The sequence below is a fragment of the Eumetopias jubatus genome, unplaced genomic scaffold, assembly GCF_037043125.1.
Source record: "Eumetopias jubatus isolate StellerSeaLion01/CBP00866 unplaced genomic scaffold, mEumJub1_p1.0 scaffold_15, whole genome shotgun sequence".
Lineage (NCBI taxonomy): Eukaryota > Metazoa > Chordata > Mammalia > Carnivora > Otariidae > Eumetopias > Eumetopias jubatus.
The window spans coordinates 47,967,701-47,984,987 of record NW_028274821.1 but is presented as its reverse complement, the minus strand read 5'-3'; the positions used below and the strand labels follow the sequence as shown (position 1 = coordinate 47,984,987).

The 17,287-nt window shown below is 36.8% G+C and overlaps 1 protein-coding gene across 1 annotated transcript; it reads right to left on the bottom strand.

Moving 5' to 3' along the window:
- Positions 1-3,053: 3,053 nt before the first annotated feature.
- On the bottom strand, positions 3,054-7,804 carry DMRTA1 (DMRT like family A1). The gene is made up of 2 exons (XM_028115126.1): positions 7,177-7,804; positions 3,054-3,901 (listed from the first exon to the last, which is right to left on the bottom strand). The coding sequence occupies exons 1-2, from the start codon at positions 7,802-7,804 to the stop codon at positions 3,054-3,056; spliced, it is 1,476 nt and encodes a 491-aa protein (XP_027970927.1).
- Positions 7,805-17,287: the final 9,483 nt, after the last annotated feature.

The window sequence follows — 17,287 nt, the reverse complement described above, 5'->3', positions numbered from 1 at the left end:
TTCACAGTTAGGAATTTCTAGGAAGGAAGGTCTTAAAATCCCCAAAATCCTTTTGTTTCAGTAGAAGTTGCAGAGAAAAAAGTAAATCACTTGAACCACATGTTCTTCAGTTGTCCCCTCAACTCTAACCCATTTTCATAGAATAGCCAGATGAGAGCTTAGACCAGGAGGCCTATGCACAGATTCAGAGGAATTCCAAAAACTCACCGCTGGAATTGGGATTAGGAAATATCTCTGATCCAGAGGCCATAAGGAAGCTAAGGTGACTTCCACACACTCCATTCAAGGGAAAAAAGTTTCTCTTTGCCCACTTCTTTCACTATAGACCTTAAAGTTGTTTACCTCTCAGACAAACAAACTGCACTCCCCTAAACACACTACATGGAAGCAAATATTGTCCCTCTTCCTGATGAGTGGTTTAGGAGTTCAGGCCTCAAGCAGTATTCGTGAGCATAAACCTCATGATTACACAGAACTCACTGATGTACCAACATTGTCAAACCGTACCAACACTGCATAATTCGTTGCTTTTGTACACATGGTAATAGAGACTATGAGCAACTTGAGGTGACGTCTTGAATCTTATTAACCACTTTATCCCCTGTGTCTAGCACAGTGCCTGGCACAAAGTAGGGGCTTGATAAATAGTTGTTGAATAAACAAAATTCTAAGCTAATACTTTTTTTTTTTTTTTTATGTTTCATTCAGTCATGGAAAACTATTACTTGAGCACCTATTATGTACCAGATACTATACAAAGCTGTGAGTAGACAGACAGGAATCCTTCCTCAGACCTTATAGTCTGATTGAAATTGATGAAGTAACTTCTACTTCTGATGACTGACACTATTATGGTGACCTTGGGGATGGACAACACTACTGCTGACCCTCAATTTCCTCACATTCAATTTAATGTTGGACAAAATGACCTACTCTACAAGCTTATGTAGTTCTAAAATTATTGTAAAGGTTATGAAATGTATAAAGCATTATGTAAATTAACTTAAGTTTTAAGATTATAAAATAATTTTTTAACTTGAATATGGCTCAAAATGGATATTCCCCCAGTTCGAAAGCAATTCAGTTTCTCAAATGGATACATGCACATCACTGTATGAACCACATAAAGAATCCAATGACTCTAGCATTGTTGTATTTTTTAAACCAGGTCTCTATTGTAAAATGTAACTTCCTTGAGAGCACAATATTTTACATTTGGTATCCTCTATAGGATCTAGTACTTTTCAAAAAAATAGCATTTGAAAAAATGAATCAATGCAATGGAAACAATTTAAGAATCACCAAGGATCCTAAACTGAATGGTGAATGGCATTTAGAGATCCAAGAATCTCGTGAAATTATATGCAAAACTGGGCATAGGCCATTGTGTGGAGTTCTTTAGTTTTACCAGAATCTCAGAGAAATCTTTTATCCAAAATGGTTCCTCCATTCAGTATATATTAATTGAATATCAACTACTTGCCCAGCATTGTATTATGATTTAGGCTTAGAATCTAAAACTTTTTTCATAAATAATTAATACTGATTACAACAAATCTTTACAAGATCTGCTTTCTCATATTCACACCACTAAAAATAATGCATACTGTATTAAATATATCTACATCCTAAATCATCAGATCCTATGCATTTATGATATTTGCTGGTAAAATATATATGCATATATATATATACACACACATATATATAATTTAAGAAATTTTTAGTGAATCATGTTGCTCAAGCTGTTTCAACTATTTCTAATTCATCAACTATCTTACACCACAGCTGCGTTTTCATTTATTTCTAACAATCACAATGAAGATACTGTCCTTTAAAAAAAATGATGACATATAAAGAAAACTGCATGAAATTGTTTTATAAGCAGTTTTCTCAGGGACATTCCACTTACTGAAATAAACAGCTTTCATATGCTTCAGATGGAGAACAAAAAGTATTATTAAAATCTCATGGAATCCTCTAAAATTTAATGACAGTATTTCCCCTTTGGAAATTTGATAACTTTCCTCAATGCATTAAGCATCATCTACCTACAATCAATATTTATCTGAGCAAGTATTTAAATTTTCTGAGTAAGACTATTTTTACCTTTGAGAATGGCTGCCATATATTCTTGCCACAAACATATGGAAAGGAATATTTCTCCAGATACAAAGATTAAAATCCTAACCCACGGCAGACGTTCACTTCATGATATGAAAGTTTCTATGTAGCATGATTCAAAATGACGGTTTCAAAACAACGTTGACTTATACTATGAGGAAACTATTCATTTCTAATTCCTACACTTTACCAGAAGTTAGATGCAATTAGTGATAGTGGCCAGGAGATGGTGCAGTCTCATTTCCTAAAATTTACTTCACAGGCTTTGTGTAATTTACAAAGTTCACTTTAAAGAGAAATGCTTTATTAATGGCACTTGTTATCACAATTGGCTGATATGAATGAAAAGTAAGACATTCAGAAAAAAATAAGGAATTTAAATTTCTCAAAAGTTTTACTTATTACTAATCACTTATATGTGAATAAAATGCTTTAAAATACTTTGAATATTTCTCTCCTGTGTACAAGGAACAGAAGAAGGAACAGAAGGAAAGAAAAAGTTCAAAGTAACAGTCATTTAGAATTACCTCAACTTTTCAATTCTTCCTTTTAGTTCATTTTATATGCTGGATTGCTTTACACTTATAAATGTACTTTACAACTATAAACTCCATTTTTCAACAAAATAAAAACAAGTTTAGTTATAGGAATTCTACAACTGATACTTTAGGGAGAAAATTCATAAAAGTACAAATATTTCCTGAAATGACTTTATTCAAGGCACATATAATGTTTAAATGCTTCTTTCACTTAGTAAATGCCAAAGAGGAATCTTTCGATCTCAAATCATACTGGTTGTAAAAAAAAATAGTATTTTTAAGGTCTAGTATGCCATTTACATCCATAGTGTACACATTAATAGGGCTGGGTGTGTGGGTTGTATTGCATGCTTCTAGAAATACTCCAAAAAGGGAGAATAGGTAGAAATATTACAGACTGTCCTGATTTGGCCTGGAATACAATCTGCCACCAGTTACTGAGTCTTTGCTGGGAAGGTAGGAAGACTCCCTAATCATTCCTGAAAATGCATAATCCAAAGCTGGTCGGAAAGGCAATGCTGGTACCAACCCTGGAGTTAGGTAAGGAGACATAAAACCAGAGAGCCCCCTTCCTGGAGAGGAGTATGCCAGCCGTAATGGATTGATACCTAGTCTAGGATTTAAGCTGTAGAGACTTGAATCACCTCCATAAGGAGCAGAAGCAGTTTGAAGAGGAGAGAAAGCTGATTTATTCCCTGGAGTTCCAAAACCAATTCCACCTAAACTAAAATTTGAAGTTCTCTGAAAAGCTGTATTTTCCAATTCTCCTGAGTTTGCTAGGTCCCTGGTGTCTGGCTGGTGTTCTTTCCCATTTAGGACCTGTTCAATGGCTTGAACCACATCCCCTTTGCAGAAGCGCAGAATGCTTTCTAGCCGGCTACGCCTATAACTTGGGAAAATCCTGGTAAGGATATCAAGAGGGTCTCTTGGTCTTGAGGACAGTGTGGGAAGGCTGGCTCTGGTAGCAGTGAAGTCTCTGGCCCACTCACTTTCATTTCCTGATTCCAGATCAGATGATGACAGGGATCTGGGACTCTCTTCCCCTCCTGATAGCTCCCCAGGGTGAAGAGGCTGAATATTATCTTCCTTGTTCAAGCTTTCTGAAATAGTTGGCCTGATGTTTTGTTTTCCGATGACACCGTTAGACTTAGGAGATGATCCCAGAGTACACTGATGGGATTTAGAGACTGGCCCTTCTTGTCCACTCTGGCCTGAGTCACATTTACTCTCTTTTAGTTCTGGGGGATAGAAAAGAAAAAAAGAATCAAATAAAGGAAAACTTCCCAAAACACAGAGTTCAAGTACTGCCTACTTGAAAATAATGCTGGATAAAATAATTCATTTACTCATAATATATTAGTAATATTTATTTGCTGCAAGAGACTTTAATAAGTAAGAATTTTAAAAGGTCCTTCAGAAGTAAAGGCATTGGAATAGTGGGAAAATGCTATTTACTAGGTCATTCCAAGATCACAAAATATATAATATATAAATGCTATAGTTATTTAGGAATCAAAAGATAAAAGTCTAATATTACCCCAACTATTAATGTGAAACCAATATCTCACATTATTTGCCCCATTTGGTGATTTGAGATTTTCCTAAATTTTACCCAAATTTCATTGTTATCCTGGTTTTTTTTTTCAAAATGACACTATGCAAAAAGAACTAAATAAAATGACTATTTAGAGAAGAAGTCAAAGGAAGGAACAACCTCAGTATGAAAATGAACATTCTATTTAATAAATAATACAGTTTCAATTTTTTTTTAATGCTCACATTTCAGGTTCCAATTAAGTTACCTGAATAATGTGAAAAACAACAAATTCTTCATTTCACTTCAAATCTAAACCAATAATCACCACTACTGTACCAATCTCAAATCATACCAGAGCTTACATATTTCATTTTATGTGAGAGATGATATAGACTTGGTATTTTTTAATAATCCCCTATGAAATATGGACTTTTTCAATCCCTAGTAAATATTTTTTAAAAATATTTAGAGTCAAATTGTTTCTAAAAGAAAATTATAAACTACACTATTGCACTATTGCAATCTGTACGTATCTTCAAAGTGTCTTGTAAAAACAACATACTGGTTATTTGCTTCAAATCACAACTCCCAATATTAAGGGCAGTTTTCCAAAAATATTTTTACACAAAAATCTGATCTTACACCTCAACATGTTGAGCATATTAATATTAATAAAACGGTAACATTTTAAATGCCCTTTTGCACAGTTTATGCCAGGAAAATAATAATGTATACATTCACTAAATAACTTTTATTTTGGTTTACATTTCCTCTTATCCTATAAACATATTTTACCTCTATTTCCATTAAAAAGAGTAAACTGTCAAGTGGGATACTCAGAGAATTTTGTCAAACCTTTTTCTACAAATGTTATGAATTCAACAAAACAAATACCGCCTAAAGCAGTGATTTGCACACACGATTTGCTATGGTTTCTCAAGAAGCAGTTCTCAATTCTAAAGAAGTATCTATACTTCATTTTAAAATTAAAGTGTATGCAATTTAACACTTTGAGGGTTAAAATTCTGTCATTGTATCAAACAGATAACAAAAGAAAAGGTGTTGTTCCTGTAAAACTACAAAGACTCTCTAGTATTTTCAACTTTAAAAGAAACAATGAAACTTTTCTAATGAAGTCTATCAAGTGGGAAGAGACTGGCCTTGGTCCACCATTACATTTTATTTCTAACTATGACCCACTAAATACGCAACCCCCCAAACATGTAAGGTATCAAAACTTCATGACTACAGCAATTTATGCACAGAACAATTTTTACTAGTATACTGTACTCATAAGAGTACAATATAATGCAATAAAATACTGATTGCATAAGACTCTGGAAAATAAGGTATTTTTAAGATACTGTGGTATCATTTGCATCATCTCTCTGTTTTCTCAACTCCTATATCTGGTTGTATTTCTTTACTTTTATCACTGTATATCTTGTCTTATGTTGGATACATATAGTCTTCCTTCTTTTGTAAGTAAGTTTTTTTGTGTGCAGAAAAATCTTATTTGCCTCTGAATCACTGTTAGTCTTTGTCTAATGAGTGAGTAAATTAAATAGACTACTGCAGCTCATGGATATTGGGTAAGAGGATGCAGTCAGTTTAGAAAAACTACAGACGTGGCTTTTCAAAAAAGTAGGTCAACTGAGGCAAAGAATAAAATAAAAAGAGAACACTTTGGGTACTCCCCCCAAAATCATATAAATCAATGTCTAACAGAGTTATCAGCCAGATTTCACGGTCAATTTAGTTTACAGAATTTTTCTTTTTTATAGCAGTTATTTGCTTAATGACTTTGTTCTTCAGCACTCTTTGATTTTTCATGAGAAATGTTAATGTTTTGTCCACTGAAAAGAACTAGAACACGGGCAAAACGTTGGCATAGGTGAACACAAAATCATATATGCCTTATTTAAATACAGAGAGAGTCTTTTTCAAAAGTACATCCTGTGATGCAAAAAAATCTGCAATTTTCACAATTCAGGGAAGTTTTCTAATTAATAACTTACTTTTCATTATCATAGAATTTCATATGATACAACGTGTCTTGAATTTATTAAAAAAATACTGAAATGACATTTACACTGCTAGTGTTACCTGTAGAGGGCTGGGAAATTCATTAAAATACAATGAGATTTACATCAGCAGGAAAACTTAATTTGAGATAACTCTAATAAAAAAATACTTATATCTTTTTTACAAAACAAAGGGGATGAAGGTGATTTGCGGTCAAAAAATAAGAGGAAAAAAATTAAAACTCCTTGGATAAGATACTGGACTTTGAAATTCTTCTTCCCAATGGTTTTACAAATCTGGAAAGCCTAAATTCTTTTCCTATGGGAAAGAGCTGAAACTTCAAATTTAGAGCTTTCTACACTTTTGGAGGCTAGCAAACAGTCATGGGGTGGTGCCTAAAATTTTAAGGGAAGGAAAGGAGGTGAAAAAAGGTTTGGTAGATTTCAGATTTCTTTCCCACTTCTAGCTGGCACCAAAGGTTTGCCCCAAAGATGAGGAACTGTACTCTCAACCCTCAGTGAATTTCCCAGGATTACTGGAAGATTAACTCTGGTTTTATAGCTGAAAAGAGTATAGAGCAAACCCAAAACCCAGCTTCTCTAAGTAAGCTTCTCACCCAATGCCCGCTTCAAGCTCTAACTCACCCAAAGTAATAGCGAATTGGATGCAAATTCTGTTCCTAGCCTGAGTTGCTCATCTATCACTCGCTTCACTTTTACATTATCTTATCCTATAATCTAAGGGTACAGAACGCCCCTTCAAGGTATGTGTCTCTAACACCCTCATTAACATTTCTATTACAGAGCAGTTTCCCAGAACTTAAATGAGTGCTTCTTTTAAACAACTTTTCTTGCCCACCACCAAGACATGGCTACTTGTTTCCAAGAGTTTTTTTCCAAAACAACCACTTTTTTTTTTTTTTGCAAAGGGTAAATGAAAAGACCAACTTACTTTGTTTTAGCTCCGTATTATCTGGCTGGACAACTTGGAAAGCAGGGGTCGCCAAGGCACCCAGTCCCAGCGCCGTCACCGCCGCAGGGCCGCTGGAGGCCTGGGAATCCTCAGTTCGGTTGCCAGGGCCTCCAGATGTCCGACCCCCAGGCCCGCAGGGTCCAGGGTACAGGAGCCTCTGCAGCCCCCGGGCCTCACTCTCTTCCTGGGCCTGTTGCCGGCGCAGCGCCACCTGGGCGGCCATGACGCGCTGGCGCTCCGCAATCAGGGTGCACTTGGCACACGCGCAGTCCCGCCAGCGGCAGAAGCGTTTGTGGCCCTTGAGTGCCGACACGACGCCGTGGTTGCGACAACGGGCGCACTTGGGTGTCCGCGGGTAGCCGCAGCCCACCACACCCACGCCCCTCTCCAGTCCGGGAGCCGACGGGCAGCCTCCGCTTCCCGTGGCGGCTGCGGCGGCCCGCAGAAAGAGGCTGGGTGGCCGCAGGAAAGTTGGAGGAACTGGTATCCCCGGGGGTACTGGTAGCGCCGGAGACGGGGGCGGAGGGGCGGCCGCCACCAGCCCCGGGGCCAAGTGGGTTCGGCCGCTGCCGCTGCGGTCTCTGCTGCCACACTGTGACTGCTCCATTCCCGAGAAGTGTCTGGCGAGCGAAGTGCGCAGGCCACAGCTAACCCTGCCGGGAGCGGGGAGCGCGAGGACCGGCCGTGGTCCCGCTGCCTCCCACCCACACACGGACAAAGTTCGACAGAATTCCCGCCGGGGGCTGGAGACGCTAAGAGGCGCAGATGCCCAGTGAGCCTCAAGAGTCCCGGGGCTCTAAGTTAATGCCCCTCTGCTCCGCGCGCTCAGCCCTCTGAGTGAGGGAAGGGACGGCGGGAGAGGCTACCCCGCCCACCGGGTCTACGGGCCGAGCGCTGAAGCCCTGAGAGGGCGGGCGGGCGGAGTGGGACCGCCTGGGAGGAGGGACGGTGGGAGACACAAGAAACCTCTTGATGGGCTGTCAAGGTCCCTTCCCCAAAAAAGCCTTTTTCTCCCACTTGCCTCCCCATGAATTCCTCAACGCCTATTTTTGTGAAATAATCAAGCCCTCTGCCATGCCTCTTACCGCCCTTCTTAAATTAAGCAAGATTGGAAGTTCTTTTCTCAGTCTCACGCTTCTCCAAGCAAGTTTGAAAACTTGGATGTGTAGTTGTTTTTCCTTTTCCTTTTCCCCGGTGAAGTTTTCAGGATGATAGCATGGCCAATGTTTATGAGAAAGCGCAGCTTGACAGATGGCAAATATTATGCACCTGAAAGATGCTTTATTTTAAATGGGTCTTAGGACTGCATCAAAACAATGGATAAATAATGAAGGGAATTCATTCACATACGGATTCTTCTCGTTCATTCTGTTTATTTACAAATGCAATTTTGGATTGCACGCATTATTATATTTTGAAATGCGACCCCCCAAATAAGTCCTTATGCATTTCTTATGTGGAAGTCTTTATAAGCAATTGTGTTAAAGCTGTTTCAAAAATACTTCACATTTCTATTGTAAACTACTGGGAAAGGCCATTTAGACCATTCTTTAAATATTCTATCATAATATGCACTCTTAAAATACACATTTAATGCCCTTAATCTTAAGAAAAGATCATATTGCTTTTAAACCAAAAGAGCATTTGAGGCAGAAAATTCATGAGTGTTTGCTCTTAATGGAAAGGAGAGTCAGGACTCTTGTCAGTTCTTCAAAATAATATTCAACTACCTTAACAGGCAATTCATATTCTAGCCCTAAAATGGTAAGTAACAATGACATTTTTACCATCACAACCACGGACATCCAAGGCAGACATTGCTAATCAATCTGGGTTTTCTCCTGCCTGCCCGCTTCACACCATCCCCACGAACACCATCCTCCCATACCAACATCCTAACATCCTATCATAGAGGTGTTGCACCCCTTCCCAAGCTCTGGAACTACCTAGGGAACTTCTAAAAGATAAATTCTCCAATCCAAGTATTCTGATTCTTTGGGTCTGAGTCTTTAAACTCTCAAGGTGATGATTATATACAACCAAGGTTTAAAACTACCACTCTAGGAATGTCTACCCTTTGCAGATTCTATAATACTCAAATTTTCTCATACTTCTAGATCTTTGCTCATTCCACTCCTGTCTAATAGCTAGTTATTCCCTAACTGTGGAACACAAATCCAACATCTGAGAAATGAGTTTTTAGTGCTATGTGGATCATTAAAGTATCGTGAAGGGGCGCCTGGGTGGCTTAATCAGCTGAGCATCCTACTCTTGATTTTTGCTCAGGTCATGATCTCGGGTTCCTGGGATGGAGCCCCAAGCCAGGCTCCGCGCTCATTGAGGAGTCTGCTTAAGAATTTTCTCTCTGCTTTTACCCCTGCTCATGCTCTTTCTCTCAAACAAATAAATAAATCTTTGAAAATAAAGTACAATCAATTACCTAGTGAGAAAACAATCCTTTTCTCTATTATTTTTAAGACTTGGTAACCTAAAGGAAAAGGATCAACTTGATATAAATATGCCTTTAGAATCTCTAAAGACTTATTGCGCTTTATAACAAAAAAAAAAATTAAGAGCTTCAAGTACCACTGTTAACCTGGAATTTAACACTATTTTTCTGTTTTTATTTGATTATCAAAGTTACCTTCCAATTACAGCAGCAAGTGATATTGGTTTTCATCCAAGGAAGTGAAAATAATTTTTAAGTGAATGTATTTAAATAAGACATGTGTCTATTTAAATGAGAATCAATGTGTGAAGGACTGAAAATTAATAAACTTTGGTGACAAAAATTAAAGATCTAAATCAATGGAGAGATATGCCCTATCCATGGGACAAAGACTCAATATTGTTAAGAAGACAACTCTACCTACATGACTTATAGATCAATTTCAATCAAAATTTCAGCAAACTTTTTTTGGTAGAAATTGTCAAACCCATTCTAAAATTCATATGGAAATGCAAAAGAAGGACCTAGAATAACCAAGGATAAAGTTGCAAGGCTAACAATATCTTGTTTCAAAAATTACTACGAAGTTACAGTAACCAAAGCAGTGTAGCATTGGTGAAAAGATAGAAAAATCAACCAATGTGACAAAACAGACTTTACAAATAGACTTACCCATAAGTAGACAACTAATTTTATACAAAGGTACAAAGACAATTTAGTGGACGGAAAATGGATAGTTTTTTCCAAACAAATTTTGCTGAAACAACTGGACATCCGTATGCAATGTGAAGGGACAGTGAAAGATGGATAGGAGGGATTACAAAGGATCCTTTAAAGGAAACTTTTGGAGATGATGAATACATTAGTTATTTTAATTGTGATAATGATTTGTGTATATACATATGTCAAAACTTATCAAATTGTGTACATTATATATTTGCAGTTTATCGTTTGTCAATTATACTCTGATAAAGTCATTATAAAAAATAAAACCCCTGTTACCTCTGGAAAAGAAAGGCATAGAATAATGTGAAAGTATTTGAAGCAGAGGTAATCCTAACCTTAGCGCCCAAAACTGGAGCAATGATTTTAAACACTTGTAATTCTCCTCAAACACACTGGAAAGCTTGAATCTCTTCTCGTAATAGTATGACATGTTCTCTCTTTTTCTCAAATTATGTATACTTTTTTTTTCTTTTTACTCTGACAGCAATTGAGTACTGTGACTGTTCTTATAAGTCACTGAGAAGATATTAACAGCTGCAATTTAGCAGTGGCAACAGTTTCATCAAATGAAAAGGTGATGAGAAAGAAGAAACGTTTTTAATTAAAGTGTGTGCAAGTATCACAAATATGTCACTTACAAATTTATAAACAAAGAAAAAAAAACAGACTGGTCTAATAAATGGGAACTGTAGAGGCATATCAGAAGGAAGGAAAAGGACCTAATAAACAGAATCTCTCCCAAGTCCAAAAACATTAACGTACCTCCCTTTTAAATCATTCATTTATACTCGAATTCCTTGTCACCCTAAACTCTTACAGTCAACTGCCATTTTTTGTAGGTTCGTTAAAACAACGAATCAGCATAGAGGAGTAAAACTGTGAATCAGCAATTGCAAATACAGGCCTGGCTCTGATCTTATTTAACTAAGCTCGTACAACTTGAATTGGATAGTTAGGTTCTCAGCTTCACTTTTCCCACTGACAACTGAAAACATTAAGTCATTTTCAAGGACAGTTCCACGTCTGTGGTTCATTTCATTTGCCAAGTCTAGTCTGTGTTCTTAATCTCTAAAGAACATCATTACTACCCCTCTAAAGCCTCTGTCAAAGCATCTCTCTTGCTGGTAGAATATCCTGGACTAACCTGCTAGTAAAGGAAAGTTAAAGTATATGTGTTTAGCTTGGCTGGAAGCTTTTGACAGGAGGACTGGATTTGGAAGGAAAAGCTCAAAATTGTCTCTTCTTTCATGGATAAACATGTACAATTCACTCCGTGGCTTCAGCATAAAGGTGAGCACACCTTATATAGTCCATCTACTCCAAGGTTTTTCAGAGCCATACTATGTATGCTAATATCATGTTTTGTCAGTCTTGAGGGGTCTCAACTACACATCTCTTTGCCTGGGGTTCTCCAAAAAGTAATTGAGCATTAATCCTGATTGGGAGACCAGTCTGCAGACTGACAAAAATTTCAGCCCTTGGACTGTGGTTCATCAAATGGCTACGCATCCCAGGTCTGGAAAGAAACAGGTCTCCTCTGGGACATAGCCTTTCCTGGAGTATTGTTGGGAGAAGGAAGAACATGTTTGGTGATAATATATAATTGGCCAAGAAATGTTACTATCCAAAACCCAGTATCCACCAGTAATTGCTCCCTCCTGAAAACACCCTGCAGCTAAGGAGAGATCATTCTTTATACCAGAGTTATAACTAACCACAGCATTGTGCATTTTAGGAAATAGAACTTCGTTAGAGGACATCATCTCTGAACCCTTGCTCTGGGATGGCAAGAAGCCAGTTGGAAACCATACATATTATCCCCCCCCCCCATGCTCCCACCATCAACAGGACACAGATTACAAAATAGAGTAGAAAGTGTTTTCCTTTATTGCTTTATGAGCTCTTTCTATACAAGATGATGTTTACCTGGAATCATAATAAACTAACAGAGAATGGAAAACTACCTATTTTTTTTTCTGTATCCATTTCTAAATGCCCAGCAAATGGTAAACACTCGATACATTTTTGAAAATAAAGAATGGATGCTACAGAACTTACTTGTAGTTTGGCTGAATAAGCACTAATATCACATTACTTTTCCTTTGTATTCTGCAATTTCCAGTGCACTAAAAATTAATCTCCTCCAGGTTTATCTCTGTGGAGTTTATATAAGCTGGAGTGTGATTTCTTTTTAAGTATGGTTTATTGTTTACTTTGTTTTCTGTACTTTTGTTTAATATTAAATAAGGTACTTTATGACAATTTTTCATAAAGAAAAAGTCTTAAACTCTACAGTTACACTTTTAATACCACTGTACCGTATTCAGTACTTTTCAATATGTTTAGATCTAAGCACATGCAGTTGCTTGTGAATGTGATGGATTAATGCATATCTTTACTTCTACTCTTTTTTTCTGCATATAAAAACTTTGTAATATTTTATATATAATGATTTTAACTTAATAATGTGATAAACATTTCCCATTTTTAAGATTTTTATTTATTTATTTGAGACCCACAGAGAAAGAGGCACAAGCAGGGGGAGTGACAGAGGAAGAGGGACAAGCAGACTCCCCACTGAGCAGGGAGTCCCAGGGCTCGATCCCAGGACTCTAAGATCACGACCTGAGCTGAAGGCAGACACTTAACCGACTGAGCCACCCAGGCGTCCCAATATTTCCCATTTTTTAAAGATTTATTTATTTGAGAGAGAGGGAGAGAGAACACGACAGGGGAAAGGGCAAAGAGAAAATCCTCAAGCAGAAAGGGATGAATAGGGGCACCTAGGTGGCTCAGTCCTTAAGCGCCTGCCTTCAGCTCAGGTCATGATCCCAGAGTCCTGGGATAGAGCCCGTATCGAGCCCCGTATCAAGCCCCACATCAGGCTCCCTGCTCCGAGGGAAGACTGCTTCTCCCTCTCCCATTCCCCCGGCTTGTGTTCCCTCTTGCTCTCTCTCTGTCAAATAAATAAATAAAATCTTTAAAAAAAAGGGGGGGGGGGCGCCTGGGTGGCTCAGTTGGTTAAGCGACTGCCTTCGGCTCAGGTCATGATCCTGGAGTCCCGGGATCGAGTCCTGCATCGGGCTCCCTGCTCAGCGGGGAGTCTGCTTCTCCCTCTGACCCTCTTCCCTCTCGTGCTCTCTGTCTCTCATTCTCTCTCTCTCAAATAAATAAATAAAATCTTTAAAAAAAGGGGGGGGATGAATATGTGAATTGAAAATGTTTTCTATATTTGAAATTACCTCCTTGGTATAAATTGCTACAAATAAAAGTACTGAATTAAAGGTTCTGAATATTTTTAAAGCTTTTGTCTTAGGTACTAACTTTTTTCCTGAAGCAGATGAATTTTAATTATAATATGCAGGTCATTTCATTATGATCCCATGTATTCCCTTTTGTTTTTCTTTTAAATGGCAATGGTTTTCTTACTATGAAATGGATGCTGCTTTCTCCTGAAATAACAGCGATAACCCAGAGTTCCTTCAGGAAAATAATTCTACAAGGCTTCAATTCATAGAAAAATAATCACCATTTGGCAAATCTTTGGTTGCATTTTGGGAAGAATTAAAGCAAAACATGGCAAAAGATCCAATCATTGTAACATACCCTAATGGTTCCTTGAGTAAATTATACGGCCTTTCACAAGCTTGCTGATTTAAACAATTCTTTAAGCTGTTGACTTAGACTGTAACAAGAAACCTTGGTGCCATCATGGTTAATTGCATAAGCACATATTCAAAGCTATGCTCTTTATTTAGTTCAGGCTAATGGAGCTAAGTCTATCATGTAAATAGGGCGCAGAATTTACGAAACTCTTGTTTTATTTTTTAACTCAGGATATTTAAAGTAAATTCATGCTCAGGGATTGAGATAAGCTCTGTGATTCGTCTTCACTGAATAGAACCCACTTTCATAAATTAATGTATGTGAAAACATTTCCTCAGAGCTCAGTCCTTAAACAAACAGCAACACAGTTTCACTCAGGAAGTATGTGAAAGCTCTTTATGTGGCTATTAAAGATCGTAACAGAATGAATAGCACATATTAAACACTGAGGCTTTTTAGTAAGAAGTCTAATTAAAAATTACACCTCAGGTAAGTTAATTTTAAAAACAACCATTAATCAATTAGTTTCCCTCATAAAATGTTACCATCTTAAAGGAACTTCTATATATGAAGGACATCTCTCTTATTATAGCTACCTCTTAAGAGTTGGATTTTGTGTATCATGCACCATGCTTGGGCTTTATGTATTATGTCATTTAATAGTCTTAATTACCTAATTGAAGCCAATTATATTATCCTAATTTTACAAATGAAAAGAAATTTCAAAGAGAAGTTCTCAAGATAGTCTAATGTTCAGACTCCTTACACTCACACTTCTCCCCAGAAATCAGGTTAGTTCTACTGTAGTACAGACTTGCAAAGCAACCCATTAGGTAAAGTTGTCCATGATGTACTTACTCAGAAGGGATACTTATTGGAGGACTCATGAGCAACCTTGAAAATGCACCTATTCTTTCAGTTATCAACAGTCCCATTAAAAAAAAGTGTAAAGAAAAATAGAAAATTAAAAGTGCCATAGTTTGCACATCTTCTTTTAGAAAAGTTTAATGAAGTTTTTGTTGTTTTTCCTGTTCTTCCCCCACCTTCTTATCTTTCCACCTAAATAATAGTAAAATAAATCAAGGCAAAAAAATTTACCATTTTTTTATACCACCAGAAATTTCAAACATGTTTTCCTTTTACTCTCAAGCATCACAAAGTCAAATTAGATATCAAATTTTACTCCTTCAGAACCGGACATTCAATTCAAAGGTGATCTTTTCTTCCCAAGGGAAGTGTTGTAAGACCTGCCATTCAGCATTAGAAAAAAATGGTTAAAGGCTTTCCCAAAATAAAAATTTACAAAGGAAAAGTTCATATATGCCCATTTAGAAAACAAAATAGTTAACTTTAAAAAGCAGAAACATTTTAATGTGCTATTTCCTACTGTATTCCATTGATTGAACACAAAAAGGATATGTAGATCAATTCCTCAAATATCGACTCCCTATTTCTTCATGAAGAATTGCCATAGGACCTAGAAAATAATGTTTTGTAAATTATTGTTATAAAATATGATGAAATTAACTTCGAAAGGAATTAAACATTTCTGCCTTTTTTTCTTCTATCCTTTGCTGTGCCAGAGTCTGTCTTCTGGAGCTTTCATTAGAAGTATCCCAATTAAAAAGCTGTGTGAGTTAAAAAAAAAAAAAAAAAAATGGCTTCCCTTCACAACAAGGATTCTAAACAAGTAAATTTGGTAAATCGGTTCCTCCCTGGCTCTCAGCCATTCACATCTTTTGGTTTTGAAATTCATTTCTTTGTGAGCATAAGGTGGTTGTTACGAGGTGTTGTCAGGCCTCTGACAGGGTTATTGTGCATGGTAGAAGGTGGGAGTTTTTGATCAATGTCTTCAAAGTCAAAGCTTGGAAAATAATAGGTGCACATCAAAACCCAGTGCCATAATGCAGTTCACATCGGGCTCTTTCAGGTGGCCCCAGGGAATTACTTAATGCTCATGTTGAGCTTTACAATAATTAGTCATCTATAATGGTGTACTAAGATGTATGTGAAGACTTATAACTTGAGATTCATTATCAAATGACGTTCAGGAAAATCATTACCAGAAAAAAAATAAGGAACTTACCCATTTATTGATGTTCTCCTCCCATTTTTTCTGAATCCCTGACTGATTGCATTTCTGTTCTTAAGACATCTTTTATTGATTCAATATCTTTGTATTATAAGAATGCCCATGTTTAATTTTTTAGGCCATTTATGCAATTATTTCATGATATCCTGCCTAGTAGATCAAGTTACTGACCTTAAACCTTTTTGTTATCACTTTTCCTAGATTCTTATCACTTTTCCAAAAAGCCTTAAACATTTACAGTTGCTTTAAAATGAGGGTGGGTTTTTATTTATTTTTAGTTTTTCCTTTTCTAAAACAGAGTTATTGCTAACATTTAAGAAAAAAGCTATTTTGTTCATATATCCATACAAATAGCACAACTGTCATATATCATATGATCTATATCATATATATGTGTCTATATATATACGATTTCTTAAAGAAACTATTAAGTCACAGGTGGAAAATAAACAAAAAAGTCAAATCCACAGTTAAGAGTTAAATGTACCATATGTTTCTTGAATACTGAGGCACAATGGGGTGCATTAAGAAACTCATTAAGTCAATGGAAATAGCAGCTGGGCTCTATAGAGATGTCTATTCACTTCTGAAATAGAAAAACACAAAAATAGTGGACACATCCCATTTCTTCTGAGATTTGAACTGATCATGTTAGCATGGGGCTAGTGCAATGCAAAATACTGATGTACCTTTCCTCTCAGCATCTAATTAATTTCATTTTAATAGTCTTTTCTTTATGTTTCCCAGTGATGGCAAAGATGTCTACTTCCCCTTACTTTTTGAATTTTTCTTATAAATAAAATTAAAACTTTGCCAAAGCACCTAAATAACAGAGTCATGCACATTGAGCCTAATAAATGAGTTGGGCAGTAAAAAAAAAAAAAAGTCTGAATATGTCTGGTTTGATTTTATGGGCTTCAGAATGAAATGAATGTTGTAATAATACAAATTGCCCCCACTAAAATTTTGTGTGCTTTTGGGAAAGGCCTTGGTTCTCAAGGCATTTGGTTTTTTTCCTCTATAAAATGCAGTTTCAGATGTTTGTTTCTTCTGTATCAGTCACTTTAAGAATCTGATGAAATCTCTAAGAATCTGACCTGTGCACATATAAATAAAATTTTACATAGCATTTCAAGTGCCTTTTGGACTGAGAGCCATAAAGGATTCCCAAAGTCCCTTCCTGGCTTAAAATTCTATGGTTCTATAACTAATATCAA